The sequence below is a fragment of the Girardinichthys multiradiatus genome, chromosome 8 (genome assembly GCF_021462225.1).
Source record: "Girardinichthys multiradiatus isolate DD_20200921_A chromosome 8, DD_fGirMul_XY1, whole genome shotgun sequence".
NCBI lineage: Eukaryota > Metazoa > Chordata > Actinopteri > Cyprinodontiformes > Goodeidae > Girardinichthys > Girardinichthys multiradiatus.
This window is the reverse complement of record NC_061801.1, coordinates 27,662,286-27,689,910: the sequence shown is the minus strand read 5'-3', so window position 1 is coordinate 27,689,910 and position 27,625 is coordinate 27,662,286. Positions and strand designations below refer to the sequence as shown.

At 37.9% G+C, this 27,625-nt stretch overlaps 2 protein-coding genes across 4 annotated transcripts in view; one reads left to right on the top strand and one right to left on the bottom strand.

Annotated features, from left to right (window-relative positions):
* The first annotated feature begins 7,838 nt into the window (after positions 1-7,838).
* Positions 7,839-23,829, top strand: dbh (dopamine beta-hydroxylase (dopamine beta-monooxygenase)). Its single transcript, XM_047372339.1, has 12 exons — positions 7,839-8,597; positions 12,681-12,827; positions 13,746-14,003; positions 14,110-14,286; positions 16,685-16,787; positions 18,175-18,341; positions 18,450-18,593; positions 19,775-19,813; positions 20,367-20,426; positions 20,543-20,670; positions 21,579-21,738; positions 23,560-23,829. The coding sequence occupies exons 1-12, from the start codon at positions 8,229-8,231 to the stop codon at positions 23,650-23,652; spliced, it is 1,845 nt and encodes a 614-aa protein (XP_047228295.1). The 5' UTR covers positions 7,839-8,228; the 3' UTR covers positions 23,653-23,829.
* Positions 23,830-24,188: 359 nt separating this feature from the next.
* The window catches only part of sardh (sarcosine dehydrogenase), a 50,125-nt gene continuing 46,688 nt past the window's right edge, over positions 24,189-27,625 (bottom strand). For all 3 annotated transcript variants that reach the window (XM_047372338.1, XM_047372336.1, XM_047372337.1), the window contains one exon: positions 24,189-26,792. In XM_047372338.1, coding sequence (XP_047228294.1) covers positions 26,664-26,792 — 129 coding nt within the window. In that variant the 3' untranslated portion in view covers positions 24,189-26,663. The remainder of the gene's footprint in view (positions 26,793-27,625) is intronic.

Sequence of the window (27,625 nt, the reverse complement as noted above, 5' to 3'; positions counted from 1 at the left end):
TATCATCATCAGTCATTTGGGACAACATTGGATCATTCAGAGATCCTCACTGAACTTCTGGAGTGAGTTTGCTGCACTGAAAGTAAAGGGGCCGAATAATGTTGCACAACCCACTTTTCAGTTTATTTGTTAAAAAAGTTTGACACATCCAATAAATCTCATTCCACTTCACAATTGTGTTCCACTTGTTGTTGATTCTTCACAAAAGATTAGAATTTCATATCTTTATGTTTGAAGCCTGAAATGTGGCAAACGTTTGAAAAGTCCAAGCGGGCCGCATACTTTCACAAGGCACTGTAACTGACAAAACTGGTAAAGCCCATATAAATGGTAGGTTTTCTGGTTTAAATACCTGGCCTTTAAGCACATGAACAAAGTGGATTGAGCTTGGTGTATTGCAAAGACCATTCCAGAAGTGGTTATTCAGCATGGACTAAGAGAGTATCAACAGAGAAAGAACATCCTGCTCCAAAACTGAAACCTTCAAATTCAATTGAAACATGTTGCTCCCCTCAAAAACAACCCAAATGCCTTCTGTAGAAAGGAATTTCCCTTTTAGACAAGACACTATAAATGAGTCAACTCCTACTAATTATTTAAATTTTCACATTCCTCGAAATACTGGGCGAGGAGGAGTAGCAACCATCTTCCAGTCCGATTTATTGATTAGTCCCAGACCAATCAATAGCTACAACTCTTTTGAATATTTAATCCTTAGTTGTCCTCATCCAAATTACAAAGCACTAAAACCACTTCTGTTAGTTGTTTTGTACCGTCCACCAGAATCAGAATCAGAATCAGAATCAGAATCAGAAAAGCTTTATTGCCAAGTACGTTTTTGGACATACAAGGAATTTGTTTTGGCGTAGTCGGTGCAATACAATACAAATTAAACAGTATAAACATATCTACAATATAATATAAATATATGTGCACAGTTTTAAGTGAGTGAGAGTAAATATAGAGCAGTATAAGATGCAAGAGCAATACAACAATGCAGGTGATCATTGTGGATCATTGGACCGCAGCCTCCTGCCAGAGGGGAGAGTCTCAAAGAGTCTGTGTGGGAGGGATCAGCCAGAATCTTCCCTGCCCGCTTCAGGGTCCTGGAGGTGTACAGTTCCTGGAGCGACAGTAGACTGCAGCCAATCACCTTCTCAGCAGACCGAATGACACGCTGCAGCCTGCCCTTATCCTTGGCTGTAGCAGCGGCGTACCAGATGGTGATGGAGGGGGTGAGGATGGACTCAATGATGGCTGTGTAGAAGTGCACCATCATAGTCTTTGGCAGGTTGAATTTCTTCAGCTGCCGCAGGAAGAACATCCTCTGCTGGGCTTTCTTGATGAGGGAGCTGATGTTTGGCTCCCACTTGAGATCCTGGGAGATGATGGTTCCCAGGAAGCGGAAAGATTCCACAGTGTCAATTGTGGAGTCACAGAGGGTGATGGGGGCAGGTGGGGCTGGGTTCTGCCTGAAGTCCACAACCATCTCCACTGTCTTTAGAGCGTTGAGCTCAAGGTTGTTCTGGCTGCACCAGTCCAACAGATGGTCCACCTCCCATCTGTACGCGGACTCGTCACCATCAGAGATGAGTCCGATCAGGGTGGTGTCGTCTGCAAACTTCAGAAGCTTGACAGACTGGTGACTGGAGGTGCAGCTGTTGGTGTACAGGGAGAAGAGCAGAGGAGAGAGAACACAGCCTTGGGGGGAACCGGTGCTGATGGTCAGGGAGTCAGAGACGTGCTTCCCCAGCCTCACGCGCTGCTTCCTGTCAGACAGGAAGTCAGTGATCCACCTGCAGGTGGAGTCGGGCACACTCAGCTGGGAGAGCTTCTCCTGTAGCAGAACTGGGACGATGGTGTTGAAGGCAGAGCTGAAATCCACAAACAGGATCCTGGCATAGGTTCCTGTGGAGTCCAGGTGCCAGAGGATGAAGTGAAGGGCTAGGTTGACTGCATCATCTACAGACCTGTTGGCTCTGTAGGCAAACTGCAGGGGGTCCAGGAGGGGGTCGGTGATGTCTTTTAGGTGTGAGAGCACAAGGCGCTCAAAGGACTTCATCACCACAGAGGTCAGGACGACGGGTCTGAAGTCATTAAGCCCTGTGGTCCTTGGCTTCTTGGGGACAGGGACGATGGTGGAGGACTTGAAGCAGGCTGGCACATGACATGTCTCCAGTGAGGTGTTAAAAATGTCTGTGAAGACTGGAGACAGCTGATCAGCGCAGTGCTTCAGGCTGGCTGGTGAGACAGAATCTGGACCAGCAGCTTTCCTGGGGTTCTGTCTCCTGAAGAGTTTGTTTACGTCCCTCTCCTGGATGGAAAGAGCCGTCCTCGGCGTGGGTAGGGGGCTGGTGGGGGGGAACTTCAGGGTGGGGGTTGGAGGTGCCAAGGCCCCTCTTGAGGTTGGGGAGATGGGGGTGGTGGATTGTGGCTGCAGCTGTTGGGGGGCGTCGTGGGGGATGGTTGCAGGACTGTCCCTTTGTCTTTCAAAGCGGCAGTAGAACTCGTTCAGGTTGTTGGCGAGGCGTCGGTCGTTGATGGAGTGGGGGGCTTTCGGGTTGTAGTTGGTGATTTGCTTGAGCCCTTTCCAGACAGACGCAGAGTCGTTGGCTGAGAACTGGTTTTGGAGCTTCTCAGAGTACAGTCGTTTGGCCTCTTTCACTGCCTTGCCAAACTTGTACTTGGCCTCTCTGTATATGTCTTTGTCCCCACTCCTGAAGGCCTCTTCCTTATCCAGTCTTAACCTTCTGAGTTTAGCTGTGAACCAGGGTTTGTCGTTGTTGTAACTCACCCTGGTGCATTATGGTACACAGCTGTCCTCACAGAAGCTGATGTAGGAAGTCACAGCCTCTGTGTACTCGTCCAGACTGTTGGTAGTAGTCCTGAACACATCCCAGTCTGTACAGCCTAAACACGCCTGGAGATTCTCCAAAGCCTCACTGCTCCACTTCCTTGTCGTCCTCACAACAGGTTTGCAGAGCTTTAGTTTCTGCCTGTATGCAGGAATCAGGTGGACCATGATGTGGTCGGATTGGCCCAGTGCAGCACGTGGGACGGCGTGATAAGCGTCTCTGATGGTGGTGTAACAGTGATCCAGAATGTTGTCCTCTCTGGTCGGACATTTTATAAACTGACCTTTACCAGACCTTTACTCTCAATTTTTATATCAGTTTTCAGACCTTTTATCTGATTTAGTGTTAAATACAGATAAGGTTATTATAGTGGGTGATTTTAACATTCATGTTGACACTGAAAGTGATAGCTTAAATATAGCCTTTAATGTTATCCTAGTCTCAATTGGCTTTGCTCAAAACGTTAACAAAGGTACCCACCTTTGTCTTCATTCTCTGGACCTTGTGCTGACATATAGTATTGACTATAAAGACATAATAATATTTTCTCATAATCCTGTCCTGTCTGACCATTTTTTAATAACCTTTGAGTTTAATTTAACCGAGTACTCCACACCTGAAAGAAAATTTCATTATAGTAGATCATTATCAGAAAATGCTGTAGCAACCTTTAAAGAATCTGTTCCACTTTTAATTTCCTCATTATCAGAGAAAAACACAATGGAGGGCAATAATTTTGTTTCTCCCCCTTCACAAATTGATTCTTTTGTTGATAGTGTTACTTCATCATGCCTAGGTTTCTCTTTAGTACAGTTGCTAAACTTACACAGAGTCATAGCTCTGTTGAGCCATCCATTCCCTTAGCTCTCAGCAGCCATGACTTTATGGGATTCTTCTTAAATAAAATTGATTCTATTAAAAAGAAAATCTTTGACATACTCCCGAAGATGATTACTTCATCCTCTGCAAGTGAGACAACATTGAAAGTAACTGTAGAACCTGATCTGTGTTTGGATCCTGTGGAGCTTCCTGAGTTATCAGAAATATTAGCTTCATCTAAACCTTCAACTTGTATGTTAGACACAATCCCAACCAAATTATTTAAAGAAGTGTTCCCTCTGATTACCAGCCCATTTTAGATATGATTAATTTATCCTTAGTAAATGGATATGTACCACAAGCTTTTAAGGTAGCTGTAATTAAACCTTTACTAAAGAAACCTTGCTTGATCGAGATGACTTAAAAAATTACAGACCTATATCCAATCTTCCATTCTTATCTAAAATTCTTGAGAAAATAGTTGCTAATCAAATCTGTGAGCATTTACACAGCAATGACCTGTTTGAAGAGTTTCACTCAGGCTTCAGAGCTCATCATAGCACTGAAACAGCTCTGCTGAAAGTCACTGATGATATTCTTATGGCCTCAAATAATGGACTTGTGTCTGCACTGGTTCTGTTAGATCTTCTTTCTTTCTAGATGAAACGACTAAAGAAGCTACATCCATTAACATTTACTTTTCCTTCCCATAGAAAGTACTCCAGTTGACGTGGCTTGGGCATCTATACCGGATGCCTCCTGGATGCCTTCCTCGGGAGGTGTTCCAGGCACGTCCCACCGGGAGGAGGCCCAGGGGACGGCCCAGGACACGCTGGAGGGACTATGTCTCTCGGCTGGCCTGGGAACGCCTTGGGCTCCCCCCGGAGGAGCTGGAAGAGGTGTCTGGGGAAGGGGACGTGTGGGCATCTCTGCTGAGTCTGCTGCCCCCGCGACCCGGTCCCGGATAAAGCGGAAGACAATGAGTACGAGTACGAGAAAGTACTCCTGGATCAGTGCTTCTGTGTTCTTTTTGTGTCTCTGCTCTGTTCTCTCAAACCCCCAGTCGGTCGTGGCAGATGGCTGCTCACACTGAGCCTGCTTCTGCTGGAGGTTTCTTCCTGTTAAAAGGGAGTTTTTCCTCTCCACTGTTGCTACATGCATGCTCAGTATGAGGGATTGCTGCAAATTCAACGCCAGTGACTGTCCACTGTCTCTACACGCTCATCCAGGAGGAGTAACTGCTGTCACTGACTGGATGCAATCTGCTGGGTTTCCTTAGATAGAAAAACCTTTTATCCAGTTTGAATAAATAACTGAATCTGACTGCACTGTTCAATGGTTAGGATTAATTGGAATGTATGTACCTGACTGTTGTGAAGTGCCTTGAGACAACATATGTTGTGAAATGGCACTATTTAAATAAACTGAATTGAATTGAATTGACAAAAAAAAAAGTGTTTTGATGTGGGCCTGTTTCACTATCGGTGGTTTTGGTGCACTGTGCAAAAAGGAATCAAATAGTAAAACAGACTTACCTCCAAATTATTTAAACTTCTATTAAGTTTGCAGCTAGATGGTTGACATTTTGACACAGTTGGGTGTTGAAGCAGGACATAATCCTGAATAAAAGAAGCATCTATGTCAGGAAATCAAATACTTTAGATAAACTCTAATTCTGATCAGAAGATTGATGGCCACAAGCATACAGTAAATGTGCAAGTCAATGTGAGGCTACTAAACCTAACATCACTGTACCAGTTGTTATGCATGGTGATCATAAAATCATGCTGTAGTAGAATCATGTCTAAATTATTCAGCTTCTCCTCAAGTCAACAGCTAGTCTGTTAAAACCTGGATACAAAAGAGCTCTACTGTCTCTGATAAGAGTGTTCAAGACTGGCCAAAATTATGCCTGAAGCTTGCTGATGGCTACAAGCATGTGGTCAAGGTGCAACTTCCAAAGTAGACATTTAACTAAATATGAGATGGGACTCATGCACATATGTACATTTCATTAGCAAGGACCACACCATGACAAAGTGAGTATAAAGGATTAAATAAGCAAGAGATTTGGGGATGAGTCACGTCGGATGTTGATGATGCGTCATCTGGGGAGACTTTCTGTTGGAAGCTTGGGAGGAGGAGACTGGATCTGACTTTTACCTAGCCAACGTGGGACCCCCCCAGACAGGACTTAAAACAAGAAGAAGATTTAAAGAGACGTGAAAAATGAGGCAGGGAACTATGGGAAAATAGTTGACGGTAGTGAGACAGAGGAACAGACAATGGATTATATGATGCCCTGCAGGGGGAAAAGAGAGGGTGGGGTCAAAAGAACATGGCAAACTGAGGTTGATGGGTGAGCGGGGTATGAGTAGAATGCTGTGAAATTAGAAGCGTGGTTGAGGTGTCGCTCTGCTCCCGAACCTAAATCAACATAATAACTTCATTTGTATGTCTAACCTAGACCCTGTGCGGATTAGAGAAAATGCTAAATTTTTCTTCAATTTTGTGCACTCAATTCTTGTTTTAAAAAATCCTTGAAGTTGTATTATCACACCCACTCTAACAAAGAATGGCTCAGAAAAGTCATTAAAATCCCAAGAACAATATGACAGTAATGCTCATGATGAGGGTATATATACTTCTGACTAGAATTGGAGGCGGAGCTTTCACCCTCCCCAAACCTGTTCCGTCCACTGTCCCTACTTATCCCCCATTTCTATACCCCTTCTCTCCTCTTCATCCTCCTCTGGATTCACAGATGACTTTACAGCATTTCAGCTCTGTTTGCTGACGCATCAGTAGTGGCAGCAGAAAGACAAGTGTGCCTGTAAGACAAGATGTGAAGGCAGAGAGTGAGACAAAGACGCCCCAGCAGAGAAACGTGTGATGGAGCAGAATCAGAGCAAGCAAAGCATCAGAACTGTGACTGTGTGAAGGAAAAGAACAGAATCACTATAAACGTGAGGAGAGAAAAATGGTCAGTGAGCCTCACGTGAGAGCTGCTCTCAGAACATACAGATCTCTGTTTATGCCCCAAGGACTTGATGCCTTTATCACATTAACCACCGCTATAGCAGGATTTCTGTTATCCTGTCTGTTGTTCCTCTGATCCAAAGCTTTTCCTGTATGATCCTCTTCTGGATAAAAAACCTCAATATTCTCACATTCTACTGAGATTTTTTTATATATACATTACATTCAGAGATTGCAGTCACTCTACAGCAAATTTGGACTGGAGCTTTCATCAGAAGGCAGAACTGAAATTTCTGGGGGGGGGTATAACAAATGGCGCAAACCTTTTATCTAAACTTGCAGTATTTTTGAGGATAAGAATCACCCATATTATGTTCTTGTTGCTGAGAAAAAAAAGCTATTTTAATTTAAAACAAATATGAATACATTAATGAATATTTCTCTGTTCACCATATAAAAACGAATAATAAAAAATAAACGAGTAAATAAAAACAAATTTAATATTTCTTTATTCTACACCACATATACAAAAAACATAAAAAAAACAGGTAAATAAATAAATACATGTTTATTTTAACTCACATAAAGCTAAGAAATGAGGTAAGGAAAATCTAAAGAATGGTTTCTAACTTTGAACGACTTCTGACTGTGATGTATCCATCTACTGTAGATAACTTTTTCATTAAACACACTTTCCACTGGGACTTCAATAACCTTTTAAACCACATCACATTTCCTTTTGAAACCCTCTATTGACAGTTTGATTAGGTCTTCTTTAGCCTCAGGTACTAGCTTAAGGAGGACTTAATGCCTTAATGCCTTGTTTACACATCGCCCAAGCTCCAACTTCCCTCAAAATGTTGTTTGAACTGGAAAAAAAATCCAGTATAAATAGGATATGATAATATATACATGTAGAAAAAAACTGTGATAGATTTGCTTACCAAAGAAGAAAATAAAGAACAATAAAGTTAAGTTAGTCCAATTCGATTGTCATTGATAACGTCCATGGCTGAATTTGGATCAATTAGGGTCTGGCAGATGTGCAGAACCATGGCCGATCCCCAGGGCTTATAGAACACAATTCAATTTTCCTCAACAAATGTAATACCATTAGGCTGGATAAAAACAGGCAACTCACAAGGGAGGAGTCTTTTAAAAAGCAAAGAGGTGGTCGAGGTTGGACACATAGCAGCTGTTCAGAGGAAAAAGGGGACACCAACAAGGCTTAACACCTGATAAATTGAAAAAAAAAAAAAAAACTTACAAAATTACAGATATTTTAAAGAAGGTCAAACTTTTTCTAACATTAGAGACTGAGACGACAGAACACGAGGACAGAAATGGGGTCTACTTAGGCCTGGACTTAAACAAGACAAATGTGAGCGTATTAGTGTGGGGAATTACATCTTCAGCTAAAGTTACAGAGTTTTTAAGGCAGGACTGGAGAAAAACGTCCCTCGCAGTTTGTTTTTTGGCTTAAACTTCAGTTCATCTGTGGCAAGAGAGACTAAGTAAGGAAAAGAACAGAACAAACATTTTGAAACGAAAACTTGAAAGCATCTTTCCACCACAATGAGGATCTTTAACAAAGACCTCCGCCTTCAGGACATCACCATCATGTATTTCACTGGCCTGGCTGCCCTAATGGTCATACTTGTGGCTTCGTATCAGGCGCCCTCCAACGCCGTCGACGTGTCTAGCCTGAAGCCGAGCCCATCCAGTCCTCTGCCGCCTCTCTCCATGCCTTTCCGTATGCCCCTAGATCCCCGTGGGGACCTCCAGCTGGCCTGGAACATCAGTTATTCCAGCCAGGAGGTTTACATACAGCTTAGGGTTGCAGACCTCAGACACGGGGTGATTCTTGGGATGTCTGACCGTGGTGAGCTCACCAATGCAGACCTGGTTGTGCTGTGGGACACTGGAACAAAGAGCTACTTTGGGGTAAGCAAACATTTGATTTTAGTCTATGTTTTGTCAATAAACTTAAACCATTTGGAAAACATGTGCTCTTTAAAGACAGCCTATGAATGCAGGGATTTGATGAAGGATCTCAGGGAGAGGGGATTTGCCACAATTCCTTGTCTGTCCATAGTTGTAAGGATGTGGGATTGGCATTTTTGCACAAGCAGCCTGGGGGAACGTTTTTGCTGCATGATCACAGAGTCGCTAAAGATGTTATCAAGCCTTCCTAATTGGAAATTAGTCAAATTGCACTAATAGCTGCAGCGCTTCTGGGAATCATTACCCAATATTTGCATATCAAAGCAAAATCATGTGTTAATTAAGATGTGTGTCTTTTCCATTTTGCCACACACAAGTTTTTTTAATGAAATCCAATTGAAATTTCAACTGGAAATTTGCGGTTATCATTTTCTGAAAGGTAGATACCTCGCTACCTCATTTGCATTTATTTCTATTTTTTTAATTACGGTACTGTTCAGTGTTTGAGTATTCCACCAGAGCCTGCCAGCAAACATCAGCATAGCAAAAGGAAAGGTAGCAAAAAGCTGCATTTCAGTTTAGACTTCTGGCTAATGGAAAACCTTTTTTTAACTTTACGTTGCACTGCTCAAGAATAAGAACAAAGACATTAGCAACAATAATTTTATTAATTTGTTTTACAAGATGCTATTTCTTGAGGCCTAGAGTGAGTAATATATTAGGGTTACATCTAAAGTTGGGGTATACAAAGAGCAACTGAACTGTTAATTTCGATTAACATCTGTTTATGAGCAAAACATGCCTACTTCATATCCAGTTATTTAGTCATATTCAATTAATTTGAATATTACTGAACATTTCATTTATTTATATAGCATTATTTATTTCAATTCACTAAGGGAAATTAAATCAAATGTACTTTTATTCTGAGAAAGGAGCATTATCGGTTCGCATAATTTATTGATTATGAGTGTGGAAGCCAATTTTGTTCTAATTCAATTTAAACCATTCATTTCAAACCAATTTAACCTTACAGTCCTACTCAGGCTGAATTATATCCGATCTGATGCAGTGCAAAAATATATTACAATACTCTTTATGAGACAAACAGACACATTCAACTGCAATCAATTATTTATTTCCAGTTTGTAAAAATCTATCCAAGGAAGCTAAGTCGTCTGCATTCAGTCACTATCTTTGCAGCAATCTCTCATCCTGAGCAGAGATGCGGCAACAGTGGAAAGGAACCACTCCCATTTAACAGGAATAAACATCACGCAGAACCAGGCTCAGCATGCTGCGATGAGATTGAAACTGAAATGACAGGAAGGAGACAGAAAAAACTCAAAAGCTCAGGTCCAAAAGTATTTTCTATGTCACAGAAAAAGAGAATTCACAAACTAAATGGAAGCAATTGCTCCATCAGTGACTGCGTCCAGGAGAGATACATGGTTAAACACAGAAACGCTGAGCCAGGTGTACTTTCTAGAAGAGAAAACCAGAGAAAGAACACAAAGTTAATTGCAGCAATAACTTTAAATTGTGCATTGTGCATTGTTGATGTTTGCTCCTCCTACCTCTGACCTCGCTGCCTGTTCAGACAGTGCCACTTGCAATACGAAAAGCAGTCAAAAGTTGGTGCGTGCATGAAACTACTGTTCAAAGCCTGAAGGAGGTGTTTATATTTTCTCTTTCTTATCGCATAGGTATAAAAGAGCACAATTAGTAACGACAGCCATAGAGTGATGGCAAAAACAGGGAGAAATGTCATTTATGCTGAGAAGTTTGTACAAGTAATTAGATTAAAGAATGTCATATTTTAACTATTTCAAGGATTCAAGGATTTTTATTGTCATCGCAAGCTCACATTTACTGTACATGTTAAGGTACGAAATTTGGACTCAGGTCACGGTTAAGAAGCCTAGTACTTCAGTAAAAAGAAAACTAAGTGTAACATACAAAGTTAGATCTAACAATAAATACCAATCAACAGCGAAGAGCAAAAAAAAAAAAAAAGAAATATACACAGATAAATAGTGAAGCTGTAAAGTACTAAATACATGTAAAGCATGAGGTAGTCAATTTAACTATTACTTAGAATGATGTAAGCTCATTCGCTCTAAATTGCTCTTCAAATATATTTCAAATTAATTAAGTATTAATTATTTCCCTGGAATTTACACTATAAAATCACTTTAGATCAAAAACCTGTGCAAATTATCTGTGATCCAGGACATGGGAACTACAACAAGCTTAAGTTGAGGGCAACCGGACTTTAGATTAAAAGACAAGTCATGTGAGACGGAGCAGTGTTAAAGTATTTTACTGTTAAATCCGTTGTCCCCGATTTAGCTATTTTTAGTCATTTTTCCCTCCTTCAGGAGGGAAAATTTTCTCACAGATAAAAGGTCACTGCTATGTTGCAGTCACACACACACACACACAAACACACACACACACACACAAACAGATATACTGGGTTTCAAAAAAATAGGTTTATAAAAAAAAACTACTATTAACAGCTATTGCAGGGTTTTCACAATTTCTGTGAAACCATCAAAAAACAGTGTTTACCAGTCTTTTTTCAAAAGGTCATGTTACATGCATCTATAAACGAGTTTTATTTGGCTGAAGTGAAGGTTGAAATGGTTCTTTGGATTGTAAAGGTTGCAAACACCTGTCCTAAAGTAATTGTATTACAGAAGCTTCGAAGCAGAGATGTTGAAAATTTGTTATAATAGGTCCCTTTGGCTCAGCTGCTCGATCATAGCTCAGTTGTTTTTCTCCGTAGTCATCTAACTCACACTGAACAAGGTGTATTATAGCCCACATTCTTTGATTTATACAAAATGTACACTTTCTAAACCGATGTCTTTATAATCCATGGAGTTTGTGTGGGACAGTTATATAAGAGTAACAGTGAGGAGATGAAAATACGGGATCTTAGGTGTTATTTTGGACAGGTAGGAATGTGAGAAACACAGCCAAGGCTACAAAGCTTTCTGGCAGAGAAGAACATCTTGTATGCCAGGTTGGGGATGGTTTCACAACACCAGCTGCCACCCTTTTTAACTAGTTCCTTTTATGAAGTATATCATCATTCTCTATCCAAAGAACTGACTACAGCTGTTTGTCACATTTATTATACAGTAACTGATTTTTTACTTTCTTTTTATTCTATCGTTAGGATTAGATAACTTTCCTCTGTGTCCTAATTACTCAGTTTTGTCCTGTCTTAACATACTCTCTCAAACAGGAACATGTGGGTGTCTTAAATTGTCACAGTAATTGTAATATTTATTTTACATTTGTAATTGAAATGGTTTTTGACTTCAGAATAGTTTCTTTGTCACAGTACTGCAAACACATGGCTCTCCAACTTACAAACAAACCACCTTATCCATTCTTCAGTTCTTATGTGAAGGCAGAGGATTTGCGGTACAACGGAAAAGTATCCCAACCCTTTAATTTCTTTCACATTTTGTCAAGTTAAAACCACAAACGTGTATTTTTTTGGGATTTCATTTGATCGACCAAGAGAAAGTAAGTCAGGTCAAGTGAAGTTTATTTATATAGCACTTTTCAGCAACAAGGCACTGAAAGCGCTGTGCTTACCTGAAAAACAAAAGGAAAACCATGCATTGTTTTAAATATCTTTTTGCAAAAATGATCAGGTTTTGTTCCAGTAATGCCCCGCATTTAGCTCCATATCTCTTTCCATCAATCTTGGACAGCCTGTCTGTCCCTGCTGAAGAAAAGCATTTCGCATTTCTATACATGGTTATTTGCCTGTAACCCAAAATGTTAGATTTTGGTCTCATCTAACCAGAGCACTGCCTTCCACATATTTGTTCTGACCCCTCCAAGGTTTCTGGCAAACTGAAAACATGACTGCTTACATTCCACAATTATGCACTATTTTGTGCTGAATTATTCACATAAGGCCCCCAAAAACACATTTCAGTTTGTGGTTGTAAGGTCACAAAACATTTTAAACTTCAAGGGGTAGGATTACTCTTTCAAAGTGCTGTAATTATAGATCAAGTTTTCTTTCGGTGTTCCTGTTTATGTCATCTCCTGCAGGATGCATGGAGCAACAGCGAAGGCCATGTGTCACTGGACAGCCAGCAAGACTATGAGCTGATTGAAGCTAAAAAGAAAGAGGATGGATTTTACCTGCTCTTCAAAAGACCATTTAGTACCTGTGATCCTAGAGACTACGTCATAGAGGTGGGAAAAGGAACTATTTTGGAGTTGTTGTTATTCTATGTGTGTGTGTCAGTGTGAATATAAATAAAAATGTCTTCTGGTTATGCAAACACTATTCGTAATATTCAGGAGAACCTCGCAAAATGTGTGTTTTTCTGTTAAAAGCATTTACTTTTATACCAGTTTTTATAGTGAGTCGATATGGTCCTTATCTCAAGCATTTCATTGCATCATTGACTGTGTGTTAACCTGCATGTGACAAATAAACCAATAAAGGTAAATAAATAAATGTAAATAAATACATAAATAAATAAATAAATGAAAAAAACAAATTGAGGAAGGTTACTCAGCTTGCAGTGCTGCCATAATGTAAAACTCTGCTAATGTTACGTTTGACTATTACTTAAATCAATTTCAACAATAGAAGAAGGGGGTCATTACTGAAAGTCCTGGAAAATAGACCCAAATGTTATCAAAAAAGAAAAAAACCAAAAAGATTTACCTACTGCAGGCTCAAAGTGGTACATCAACCCATTGTTTCTATATTGTTAAATTTTTAACAGTTGGACACTAAAAAGAGGGGCTGTGTTACATTAGAAATACTTCACAAAAAAGCAGAAAATACAGGGTGATGAGTCAAACGTATACTAAATACTCATACTAAACATTAACTGATGATCACAGGGAGATAATCATTTTGTCTAAAAATAAACTTAGAATCTTACTTTTTACAAAAAGTTACATTTCTCATTGTTTTTTTTGGAGATTGCTGACACAAAAACCAATACTCATTACTATGACAACATCATGAAAGTATGTCTGTTTGCCTGACAAAACGTAGAACACAAATCAAGTTAGAAAGGTGGTATTTTTTTTAAAATGAGTCTCCTCACCATCCTTATTCTGCTCATTCAAAACCTTCCTGTTCTGACTCATCAGGAAGGAACTGTGCACATCATCTACGGCTTGTTGGATCAGCCGATTGCCTCTCTTGAAGATCTGAACCTATTCAGGATCCATACAGGGGTGCAGAGAGTGTTAATGCTACGCCCAGACATGCCATCACCCACTCTGCCTCCAGACGTACAGACGTTGGATGTTCTTGCTCCAAATATCATAATACCAAACCAAGAAACTACCTACTGGTGCTTTATACAGAAGCTGCCTGATGATATGCCCAAGAACCACATTGTCATGGTATAAGGATATTAAAAACAATACTATAGGCTTCAAATTTGGTCTGTTATTGACTACATGAAAAAAAAAAAACGAAACCTGTTTGCTTTTTCTCTGTTTCTGCAAGTATGAGTCCAGGATTACTCCAGGTAACGAGGCCATCGTGCATCACATTGAAGTGTTTGAGTGTGCAACGGATCTCCGAGACGTACCGCAGTACAGTGGCTCCTGTGATGATAAGATGAAGCCCAAAAAGCTCAACTTCTGCCGCCATGTGCTGGCTGCGTGGGCTATGGGGGCTGAGGTATGATGGGAATTCTATTAATATGAAGACCTTTCACCGATAAAATTCCTGACTATACTTATACTATACCACAAACACTAAATGATAAAGCAGAATAACTAAAAATACTCACCTGGTTTGATGTAAATACCCAGAAACTAATTGAAACAGCATTGGGACAAACTTGGTTTATGTCCAGACCTTGCACCTATTTTAAGAGACAAACAAAAGCTCCCACGCAAGTAATATTACAGCCTGGAGATGCAGGCCTTAAAATTCTGTAAAGATGTTCCCACACACAGCTCGTCTTTTAAATGACAGTCTGTATGTGGGATGCACACAAATATTTATAAACTTGTTTACATGAAAACAGAAAAAGTAACCCACAAAAAAACTGCGAATGAAAACCTTAAACGAATGCATCTAATAAGATGATTTAGAGGTCATACAAAAGTTTTCATAATGGCTTCATAAAATTAAGTTTCTAGGGTTTTTTTTTACTAGTTTTTTGATAAAATTCTTATTCCACTGGCAACTCAGTGGTTTTCACAAAACTGCATAATAATACAAGGTTAAAAGCTGTTCTCTTTGTAGCAATAATAGCAAAATATAACATGCAGAAAATTCATTTGAATAATTACATGAAAAGAATGATGTCATTCTTTTCTCTGTGCCGTGGTCTTTCACTTTAGCTTGTTTTTGACAGATTATTTGTCCAGAAGTTTTCTTCTTGCGAGGTGTTCGACAGTTATGGCGGGATTGGTTAGAAATCTGAAGTGGTTAATACTGAAAAACTGAAATATATCCTCTCTGCATTTCCACTGAAGAGGATTCCTCAGAAATTCTGCACTTGAGATTCTTGTGAAGTATGAAATGCCCTGGCCAGACTGAGCTTTGCTTTTGCAACCTAAAGTTCTTGGTTCTCAAAAATTTGTGTAAAAATCTTTATTAGTATTAGAATAATAGTGTGATTGCTGACCAGCCTTTTGCAGGCTTCCACTGGTATTTTGATTATTTATCTTTGGTGATGAGCTCCAACTCTTTGAGATTTGATGGCCTCCTTGCCATCTAACTAATCTTTAGCTTCCACCACAGATTCTCCATCAGATTCAGGTTGTCACTCCAGCTGTGCCACATCAAAATGCTAATATGACTTCTTGTCAGAAGAAACGTGTCGGTCAGATTAAAAAGTAGCCTTAAAAAAATGTATCTGTGGTATGAGAACATTTAGGTTTAACTGTAGATGGTGTCTGATGGTTATTATGGAAACTTGGTGACTCCCAGCTTCTCTTTGCTTCAACTCTCTAACAGTAAGGTATGGAGATGTTTTCACCCTACTAAATAAATGTACTAAAAATTAAGGTTGGATTATTCTAAACTTTCAGTGCGATGTTGTGATATTCTAGACTTTTACATATTTTTACCAAGGATGCCAATAAATATGGCCAACATTGTATATAAACATGCTTCTTGATTAGCCCACCCAAAGCCTTGAGTGAATAGTGAATGCAGGGGCCAATACTCAGTGGGTGTTGTTTTCTTCCAAATGTCTCCAAGCTTTTGTTTTCTAACCCCAAATGTTCCATTTAAACAATCAAATTAAAAACTTCAGACTTCACTGTGTGGAGTACAAGGCAATAAGGTGACAAAGCAGTGGCTGAGCAAGTAAAGCAGCCAGCTATCCACATAAAGCCTGGAGGACAGGCAACAGCGAAGCTGTCACCATATTTCTCTGCACCGCTTCCCACTGTATCACAAGCGAGCCTGGCCCCTCTCCGATTGGATTATCTGCCAGCTAAACAAAACAAGCAGGATGCCTTCTGTGAGCTGTGAAGACAAGATTAGGTTGGAAATATTCAGGCCTCTTTCATCACCTTCCTATAGTGTTGTTTTATTCTCCTTGGCAGTGCACTGAAAGAAAAAGAGTATTGAAGTCTTGGAAAACAGCAATAAAAAAAGAGAAATAAATGAAATATAGAGAACTGTCCATTTAAAAGAGTGGAGGGACAAGTTAAATATGTTTTTAGAAAGAATATATTTTATAAGGAAGCATAATACTTCTAATTATTTGAAAGACTACAAAATGAAAGCAAAATTATCTCACGAGCAACTTTCCTTTTTAGACAATCAAATTAAAAGGTACTTCTTATTCTATTACTTTTTAGAAAGACATTTGTTTTCAAACATCTGTCAAGCTAATGGACACTAAAATATTTTTAAGCATTTAAAAGTTCTTATTTATGCAGAGGAAAATCTTGATTACTATAAAATGTCATATTTCTAGGCCTGATACATTCATTAAATGAATAATAAATCGGAAGTCATCCATTTAGCCATTACACTAAACTAACTCTTGTGGCGGTTTCTCTTATGAATTTTTTTATATATTTAATGTGTGCATGGCTGTGTGTGCTTGCAGGCTTTTTACTATCCCCCTGATGCAGGCCTGGCCATAGGTGGACCTGGCTCCTCAAGGTTCCTTCGTCTGGAAGTCCATTACCACAACCCTCTCATTATAACTGGTACATACAGTACACACATGAAGACTTAACTCTGGGATATACTGTGCTACCAATGGCAGACATGTTCTTTTTAGAAAAACCAAGCTGAAATTTCTTAATCTGTTACCCTGAGCCTTAGCCTCTTCTAATCAGATCAGCTGATTATATTTGATTTTCCCAAATATGTCTCTGGATTCATTTTTCTGTCCAAAATGCCAAATGCACATTAATATTCTGAATGTATTTTTCCTAGATTTGAATAACAACAAAAAATAGTTTTTATGAGAAAATCCACAGGTAGGAAGCAGAAGTATGGCTAAACATAATATTACTGGAGGTATGCCACTGTGGACGTTTTCTGTAAAGCTTTAAGCAACCGATAGCGATTTGAAATTATTCTGGTTTCTCTTTAATAACCATACTATAAGAAAATAACATGAAATGTACAGAAAATATTTGTTCCCCTTTTTACTACAAGGGGTCATCATTTCTATAAGGAGCAGAGATGACATTACAGCACTGTATAAGAGAACAAAGCAGGTTTTTACAATTATTTTAAAGCATAGACAAAGCAGATATTTAAAAAGTTCTTTAGCAACTTAGTTTAGTATGGCTAGCTTCTCTAAAGCACCAGTCTTTGTATGTATTCCCTAGGGAATGTAGATCTAATCTTAAAATGCAGCCAAACTGTCCTAATCCAGCATGATCAATAACAGGCCAATCATGGAAGCTCAAAGGGATAAAACAGCAATTTTTGCCTTATAAGCTTTAGTCTTTCTGTTATCTGCTGAAAGTCTAGCTCTCTCTCTCTTGCGGCCGGAATGAAACTTGCATATCTAGTCATGTTGTATAAAACATAATGCAGTTTCCCTTTACGCAGTGTCTCTGTGCTTTCTCTGAATTTAATTAAAAACACCTCACTGATACTTAAAATAGCTAACTTCCAGTCTTCTTCCATCACTAACACCACCCATTATTGACTTTCTGACCACCTTGCCAGGACCAATCAAGCAGAAAATCAGGCAATTCCAGTCACCAGCAAATTTTTTGGTGCATCTCATTTAAAATTCATGATTTGCAAAATTCACAGTGGTCTCCATCTAAAAATTTTAACATACTGTTAGATAACATTTCTTTTTACTTTCTGTTTCCTTGCCTTTTCCAGACCACAAGAGCTTCCAAACACATTTCAGACCAGGTGCAATGCCCGTTTGACGCTATCAGTCAATAATCACTGAAAACTCAAACAGCAGAACTCTGCAAAAGGCAATAAACCCTTCATTTTAAAATATTTCAAAGACTGGACGGGTCCACAAAAATTCTACTCATAGAATATTTTAAGCATAGCAAGTAGTACAGTTACCATACATCAAATATTAACAAATCAGTTGTTCTTTTTTAAATGCAGGCAGACATGATTCATCTGGGATACGACTGCATTACACTCCCAGCCTGAGGCGGTATGATGCAGGGATCATGGAGCTGGGCCTGGTTTACACTCCTGTCATGGCAATCCCTCCGAAGCAGCATACCTTCTATCTCACTGGGTATTGCACATCCAGGTGCACCCAGACTGTAAGCACACAAAAGACAAAAGCTCCATCATTCTGTAGTTCAAGTTCTGAGAAACCCAGCAGTGAGATTTTCTTGGAACCTAAAAACTCTCTACATTTGTCTCTCCAGGCTTTGCCTCAAGGCGGTATCTATGTATTTGCATCCCAGCTGCACACCCACCTGGCAGGCCGTGGCGTCAAAACTGTTTTGGTGAGGGGAGGGAAAGAGCTGGAAGTGTTACAGGATGATCAGCACTTCAGCACAGAGTACCAGGTGAAAGAAAGGCCAGTTCCGTTTATCTAGTGGATGTCGATGCTATAATGATGTACCTTGGTAATTATTTTAATTAGAGTGGGAAAGGATTTTTTTTTTAAATCCTACCTCAAATAATTTCGAAAAGATTTAATATTTCCAAGATTATATTCAAGCTGTTTTCCATATATTAAAACATTTTACCTTATTTAATAAAAATGTCAATCCATAATTTACAAATACTAAACAGTAAAAAGTTTATCAAACGTTAAGATAATTAACTGAGCAAACTTCTAACAGCAAGAAGTGTGCAAGTTAGAAACAAAAGTGTTATGTGGGCAAATGAGTTGCCACATAACAGGTTCTTTTCTATATTCATTTCTAACAAATAAGACAGAAAAGCTTAGAGATTTCTTGTGTCATTAAGCCACTTTATTTTCCAGCAAATTAAACCGAAACTGGAGTGCCGCTTGTAATCTGGTAGTAACGTGACAGGATATTATTGTTTTTCTAATAAAGTCTTGTCATGGCAGCTAAATTATTGGCAAATATTAAATTTAAATATTTTACAATACCAGCATTGAAAAAAGCTAAAACAATTGCACATTTTAAGCAGTTACTGGAGTTTTAAACTGCTGTTTTTCTTTTTCCCAAGAGGACCCCATTTCCAGTGTTAATGGCAGTATAGGTCATGTCATGGTTTTAGGCCACATAAAGACACAGCACAATGTAATTTAATCAATTGCATAACCTTATCTAAATAGCTCTAACCTGAAAAATAGCAAACATCTGTTGTAATTTTCTTGAGCCAAACATGTATGTGTGTAGCAGAGGATACCTGAAATGTAAAAAAATCTCCATCTGCATATGATGTGAGACTAGTTTAAATGTACGTTGAGTGGTGTGAATTCAAAACCTGAGGCCTCAGACATATGAGGGCTTTTGTTATTCTCAGCCAAGCAAACATCTTTTAAAACATGTCAAATAAAAGAGTCCTGGGGAGACTAACAGCTTGTGCAGGGTGATGCTTATATAACTATATGGAATTATATCCTGAACTTTAAAAATTAACAAAAGCATTCTCTTTTAAATGTTAATCATATCTAAATCTTTTTTTATTGTGCAGCTACGTTGTGTAATTCATATTTGAGTTGGTGAATTTTCCCTTTGTTTGGCTGAATTCGCTCTCTTCCTTTTTGTAGACAATCCGAGTTCTGAGGAAAATGATAAATATTTTACCAGTAAGTAACAATTTGAGGACATTATAACTAAATATGTACACAACCAGTGTTTTAGAACACCCTTCTCAGTTAATGGTATTGTTTATGTTTATTACTATTTACATTGTACATAGATTCTCACTGACAGCCTCAAAACAGTGAATGAACACATATGCAACTATGTAGCAAAGTGTGAGTGTGTATATATATATATATATATATATATATATATATATATATATATATATATATACACACGTACACACACACACACAAACACACGAGTTGTCTGTTGATTTCATTCTTAAATAAGAATGGCAATTTTAAATTAATGCAAACTAAGTTGGTCCAGATGTAATTTTTCTTTTCCCTTCCTTGAAAAGCTGTGTATTAGATAACTGTGAGAGGCATTTAAATTGAAAGTAAATATCAGGAGGCTGTAAAATCAGAGATGTGCTGGGAAATTCTCCAGAGACAGAACAAACAGCAGCACCTGTGGTCCACAAAACACATTTCTTTTTGACAGCAAAGTGGCTGCTGATGTTTCATGTGTAATTATTGTTGAATCTTGCAGGGTGACGTCCTTATAACAAAGTGTACTTACAACACAGAGGACAGGAGCAAGCCTACAGTGGTGAGAAGTTATGGTTTTTAAAGGAAAGCTTGTTTTAACAGTATAACCCTAAGTATCCTCTCTGATCTCCCTGACATTCACTGTATTTTGTCGATTCTGCTTCCATCATCCCTAAGGGAGGTTTTGGCATCATGGAAGAGATGTGCGTTAACTATATTCATTACTACCCTCGGACTCAACTGGAGCTCTGCAAGAGTCACGTTGACCCAGGGTACCTGCAGAAATATTTTAACTTCATTAACAGGTACTGCATTAAGACCACGCTCTTTAAATTAATACATTTTTCTGTGCCTTCTTTCCTTAGAATTCAAATGGTATTTTCACAATATACTGGAATTTTCCTTCATCCCCATTGATTCTGGAGATGTCCTTTAAAATTGTAAAGCATTTGTCACTAAGAACAAATAAGTTTTGCATCCTAAGGCAGAAAATATATTTCGACTTTTTTGAACTTTGAACATGTAGGACTTTTACAACGACTATAGCCTGAAATATTAATATGAATTATATCTTTGGGTATTTTTTAACCTGTTAAAGGTCAGTATCTTTACTAAACTCGTTTTTTTTTTTTCAGTGAAATAACAAAAATACTAAAATAATCTTTTTATAAAATACCATTCAATCAACACTTTTTCATTTTAATTATCAGGATCACATTGTTTGCATAGCTCCACTGTTTTTATTAATAAACATGAACATACTAAAATTATTTTTACAAAATACATTTCAAGTACTTAATTATGAGGATTACCTGCCCCACCTGAAAAAAAGCCTGAAAGAAAAACCAAAAGATTTCTAAAGTACATTACTCACATACACACACATAGCTATGTGACGTTAGTAATGACACACAATCAGTAGAAAGGCACTCTTGCAGGAAATAGTAAAAAGTCAGAAAGTTTGCTGCATGCGTTGAATGGGAGAAAAGTAGCACTATCTGATGGAAAAATATTAAAATTAACACTTGAGAGAGGAAATCTAAACCCTAAAGGCACAAAATGTCCATAGGATCTGGAAGGGTTAAGGAAAAAAGTGGGAATTTCTGCTTTAAAACCCAATATGCTTTTGTCCTCTAAAAGCAAAGTGTTTAGAAATACCTTGTCTCCTTCTTTTGTGGATTTTGCTTCCATCTCTCCAACTCTTCCCCTCCAGGTTCCATGGAAATGACCAGTGTGTGTGTGCCGATGTTGGTGTGACAGAGCAGTACTCTCGGGTGCACTGGGATGATTTTGCTGGAGAAGTGCTGGATTCTCTTTATAATACAGCTCCTATCTCAATGCACTGCAATCAGTCAACTGCACGCCTCTTTCCTGTGAGTCCCCCATTCATCAAGAACGCACTCATTTACATGCTACAATGGACTGCTAACTGACTGCTTTTGTAAAATAAATACTCAAAATGTTGGGATGAGAATGCATAAATAAAAGACAAAAAAGAGTGTGGAAGCCTTGATCGAGGTTACCTGACAGAAATGCTCTCTCTTCATAACAATAAAGAGTTAAAAGGTCTGGGTGTCAAACTGAAAAGTCAGATAAATAAAGCCCAATTAAAAACAAATAAATAAATGTATCTAAAATATTATTTGTTACAATATCACCTCTATAAAACCCAACAACTTCATTAAAATAAGCAGTTAGATGAGCAACATTAAAAGAGAATCTGTCCGGTAAAATATAACAAAAATCTAGCATGCCTAGAGAAAACAAGATAATGCACGACCTTATCACTTTAAAGGACCTGTTCGAAAATATATATGATTTCACGGTTTTTGATATCAAGCCTAACAAGAGGTATTTTCTTACAATCACATGGTTTCTATAAACCAAAGTAATGGAAGGCAATGGAGCTAAAAATATTTTAGACAAAACATGAGGGGAAAAAAATGAAGTTATCTATCTTTCAGGCCTGCAGTCAGTCTCCTGCAGTATCACAGTTCCTCTTGTATTGAATGTTTGTATGTTCAGGCTTACAAAACTTTGTAAGAGTCTGCAGTGCAGCAAGTTCAGCCCAGAATTATTTTAACAAACATCTGGAGGCTGAATGGCTCAGCCTTAGAGCAGCCTCAAAGCATTGCACACAACAAAATGGCTATATCAGCATGTTAATACTGTGAAAAAGTATTGGCCCCCTTACAGATTTCCAGATTTCTTCTGTTTTTGCTTTTATGTCACACTTAATATGTTTCAGAAACTGAAAAAAATTTTACTAGACAAAAGATAAACATCATCGTATCAAAGCCAGAGTAAAATGTCTCCTGAACTTTTTAATAAAAAAGTGTTTTGTCTTTTCTATAGCCTACTTTATGAAGAATTACCAGATTTTACAAATAGTGCTATAAATAAAAAAATAAATGTATTTTAACCAGTTTTGCTTACTAGCTTAATCTTTGTAAAGGTTTTTGATATTATTACATATAATGAATGAAAAAATATATTTAGTACAACCAAATTCTGAAAGCAAAATGTGGAAAATAGTGAGTCCTCTCACTGGCTCAGTCAGGCCAGCCTTGTTCTATATATATATTCTAGAGTTCTGAGTGAGTTTCCGAACTCAGCATCTCGGAAAAATGCGCCTGTTGGGGAGGAGTCATCACAAGAGACTTATCAACCAATCAGAAGCGCACTAGGCATAAGATGAAAGCTATGTCATATTATACAGCCTCCTCAAAGTTCCAAAAATGTCAACAATCTATCACTTTAACCATATTAGCTAGAGAATCTCATGAAGTTCGATAAATTAACAATCAGTATTAACATTTAGTTTGGCATTATTTTTCAAACTCTCATCGTTTCCAAATTAAGAAAAATCTGATTAACTTTAACAAAGTATTTGTATTGTCTTGCTTTAGTGAAACTTTTCACATCTGTTGTCAGTTTTCATATGAACAGACATTACACTCACAGCAAAGAAAGGTTACATTTATGCCTAAAAGTGAGAATGAATTTGTTTTAATCTAAATTCTAAGATCACTAAATTGTGATAAAAGTGTATTTTATAAAGAAGCATAACATTTCAAAGACTAATCAAGAAGTATGAAGTTGAATATGGACAACACTTGTTTAAAAATATTTTACCTATTTCAGTCCCTTTTAAATAAAAATATTACTTTTAGCATGTTCATGTTTCTTTCCAGGGTGAATGGGAGAAACAGCCGTTACCGGAAGTGACCTCTATCCTACCAAAACATCGTTATCCCTGCGAAGGAGGTGCAGAGTCTTACAGCTGAGCCGGCACATCTCCAGTCTGAGCAGAGACATCATAAGTAGTTTAGGACAAGAAGAGGTCATTGGACCAGTGGGAGACTAAAGAGGCCTCCGTGATGTGTTTCGATTTAGTTTATCATCTCTATATTAGCTGCCTAATAGCATCAACTGCTTACTGTAATTATATGCCTTTACAAACACCCACCAATTGTGTTTATTACTGCATACTAATTAAGCTAATAGAAATTGACAAAGAGGTCATATTTACACCACTGTGGTCTGCAAACATAAAAGCTAAAAACATAAAGACAAATAAAAAGACCAAAAATATAAAAGCTACCAAAAAAATAGAAAACGTTTGCTTTATTTCTCAATATTCTGTTATAATAAATTAGACTGAAGTATTGTTATTTGTCATAAATTTCATAGTGTTGTTAAATAAGCATTCTATATTATAGTAAAATATTTGATTGCCTTGGGGTCCACTTCTTGACTATATTTGCTTGTTCCTTTGAAATTATTTTATTTTGAAAAATAAAAGACACCAATTTCTAGTTAGTTGTAGTTAAAATAACATTTTATTAATAAATGAATTGTCTTTGACATAAGTAATAAGTCTAGATCAATATGAATAAGTTCATCCAATTATTTTTCTTTGCATGTAACACTTAATTCAAATCAGAAACAACTTATTCTTCGTTCCCCACTATGAAAACCAATGTTCCTAAAATGTCAGTTAGTCTAACCAGTTCTGTTTTAATATTCACACAATAAAAAATAACACAAATCACAGACATTTTACAAACTATGTTTAAAGTAGTGTTTTTTTAACTGTAAATATAATGTTATTATCACAGATTGCTATTGAGAACTATCCTTTTAAAGATTAACGGCGCTCTGGACAGAGTCAATGAATTATTTCACTTTAGTAAACACTCAACGCACAGCAGCAAACATCAGTGAAACAAGCTAGGGTGATGCAAACCCACTTATAACCCTGTTCTATGACGACAGGTCACCTTATGTTCCCAAGTATCAGCTCATTCTACATTTATTGGCAACCTGAGCTATTCCTAAAGATACATGTAACTGACGCATTTATCTAAATGTATGTTTTCTGTCGTAAACTGATCAGAGGTCCAAGGAACTTTGAATAATGACTTCTGGCTACCTGACAAGTATGGTATGATGTGACAAAAAAACAAAAAAAAATGTTTATAATGGTCTATTAGTTAAACTTCAAAATAGGAAAGACAAAAGAACAAGCCTTTCAAGTAAGACAGATGTGTGTCTACCTCCATTTGTCAGAAAATGGCTACAAAAATAGAAGCTAGCCTTTTTTTGCCCATATTTACAGTCCAAGCAGTAATCAAACCTTAAAACATCTGGATCTGTGACAAAGCAAGTTTGTCTTGGCACAATAGAGGCAGAGACTTTTTTTAGGCACAGGGAGACGCCTCCATCTTCAACATTTCTTTTTAGAGAACTGAAGCAAGTGGTGTCTTTGTCCGTATGACAGCTATTTCTTTTAGGTTTTAGAAGACATTTTTACCAGGCGTCCCAATAATCGTTGAGGGGGCTGCAGTGTAAACAATGTTGGAAATCTGTCCAACTAAAAACCCAACAACAAATAGCCTAACCCAAGAACCAAGTTTTTGAAACGCCCAGTTACTAAATTTATTATCATTTAAGTCAATTTTAACACAGAAAAAAAAAACGTAAGAATCTATTCCATGAATAGCATGACTACTTCTATTACACAATACTCGGTTACTTGATATTATTGGTGTGGCTGAGGTAGCTTTGCGTCCTTCCGCAGATTCTTCTCTGGCAGAAATTGTCTTAATTATGAGGTAATCAAAATGATAGATCTAATTTTACAAATCTAACAATCAAGCCTTAAATGTGCTAAAATGCAAAGAAATGATTAGAGTCACTGTAGTGAACGGCAACAGATGGGTAAGAAAATCACAGGGATCTACCTTTAACATCAGTATTTTGATGAACGCTCCCTTTTTGTATTTTTTAGCATTTTTTAAAATCCACTGGAATATTGTAAAACTTTTCCTGCCAAGTTGTCGCTGAAGGTTTGTTTTTATCCTGCTACCCTGAACATTTATCCCCGGAATCTTATTTCCCTGAGCTCAAACCTGATGCTATGCAGCGTCAAACATTCGTTTTAGACTCTCTTACACTTTGAAACTGAATTAAATCCAGATTATAACATTTAGTTTCATAAACCTTGCTGACACCATACATCCCAAAATAATACAGCACACATAAGGCAACCACAGCTGGCTTGATTCTTCTGTGTATCATTAAAATCTGCTAATTATTCACATTCCTTAGGTGGTTGTGATTGTTTTTGTTTTGAAAATAAAATTATTTCTAACATTATCAGAAGAAAACCTAAAAAATATTATTCTCCATTTACAAAGTTCTACCCCAAAGGTGCAGGGTGATATCAAAAATCTAATGCCTCTATAACATGGTCATTTTCTTGGGTAAATCTCTACCTTGCTCATTTGTTACACCATTAGATGGTGATGAAGCGCATGAGGCACAGAAACTTTGAAGCAAGAAGCAGGGGGTCGCCCACAGTCCGCTTGCTTGATTTTAAGAATATTTTAGTCTCCAGAATGAAGCTTTGATTCCAGTTGCAGGTGATAATACAGACGATGAAGATGAATCATAAAATGTGCAGAAACAGCTTTGCTGTTAATTCAAAAACCAGATTATAACAAACTCCCATTACTTGGGAAAAAGTAGCATTGGATTTACTTGGAGTAAAATCACACACAATTTCTTTTCTGAGCCCTTTTAAGACTTCATTGGTTAAGGACAACCACTGTCGGTGCTTCACATAAAACTTTAAGACACAGACAAACATCCATGATTCTGATCATGAGTTCTGCTAAACAGTTCAATGCAAAGTGAGCCGCCAGAAAACGTAAGACTTTCAAAATTAAAAGGGGTTCTTTAAAATGATGCATGCAAATGTACACACCAAGTGTTTTAACTTTCACATTTGCGGTCACTCGTAGATTCCTTTGACACGTTTATTTTCAGGGTCGAATGGAGATTTGAGGTGGGCCTTGGCCTTGTATGTCACTCCCATCCTTTCGAGCAGGAACTTGCCAGATTTAATGAAATCGGCACTCACCTGGTGAAGGACATAAAAGATTTTGTTAGTGAAGAAACAGAATAATGGAAAAAATGTGAAGGGCTTGAGTAAAGCATGAATGAAAAAGGGATTTCAAAGCATTCACAACAAACAGCAATGAACAACATGGTTGTCCAACAGAAAGCAATTAAGCCTTTTGTGAGTCACGTGACTCTAATTTTCACTGACCAGCTCAGTTTCCCCCGTCTCTAGTCCTCCCCATTGATCTTCCACTCTGTCTCTCAGGCATTTGCACGAAGAAACTAACACAGATGGTTGCTACATACTAGAAAAACTGAGTAACACCAGTTTCTTATTCAGAAACCTTAAATATCACTTGCGTGCAGGAAAGGAAATACCAACGCTTCATTGAAACCTGAGGATTTAAAGTGTAGCACATGCATTTTTGCCCTCCACTCCAAAACAAGTGAAGGTTTTTTTACTCATCAGCTGAGCCAGAGTTGTGGTTAAATGCTTAACTCAACAAAACCTATTAGAAATACCTTCTTTAAGAAACAAAACATCCAAATTTTTTCAAAAAAGATCCTTCTATGAAACAGTGATAATAAATGGTTTCCTACAAAGCTTTCCACATTAATAGTTTTCAATAATCACAACTTTGGTGAGGCAATTTGAGCTTTATTCACTACCAAGTTGCCCTGAAAGTTGTCATGCATAGACATTAAACATTTTAGGTTTAAGAATAATTTCTTCTTCTAAATCTGCTTTCGTTCTAAGAAAGATAAAAGTAATATGAGACCAAGGAAACAAGAGAGAGTCCAGACACCAAGATGGAACAAATCTCACAGACAAAAATAAAGAGGGAAGACAGT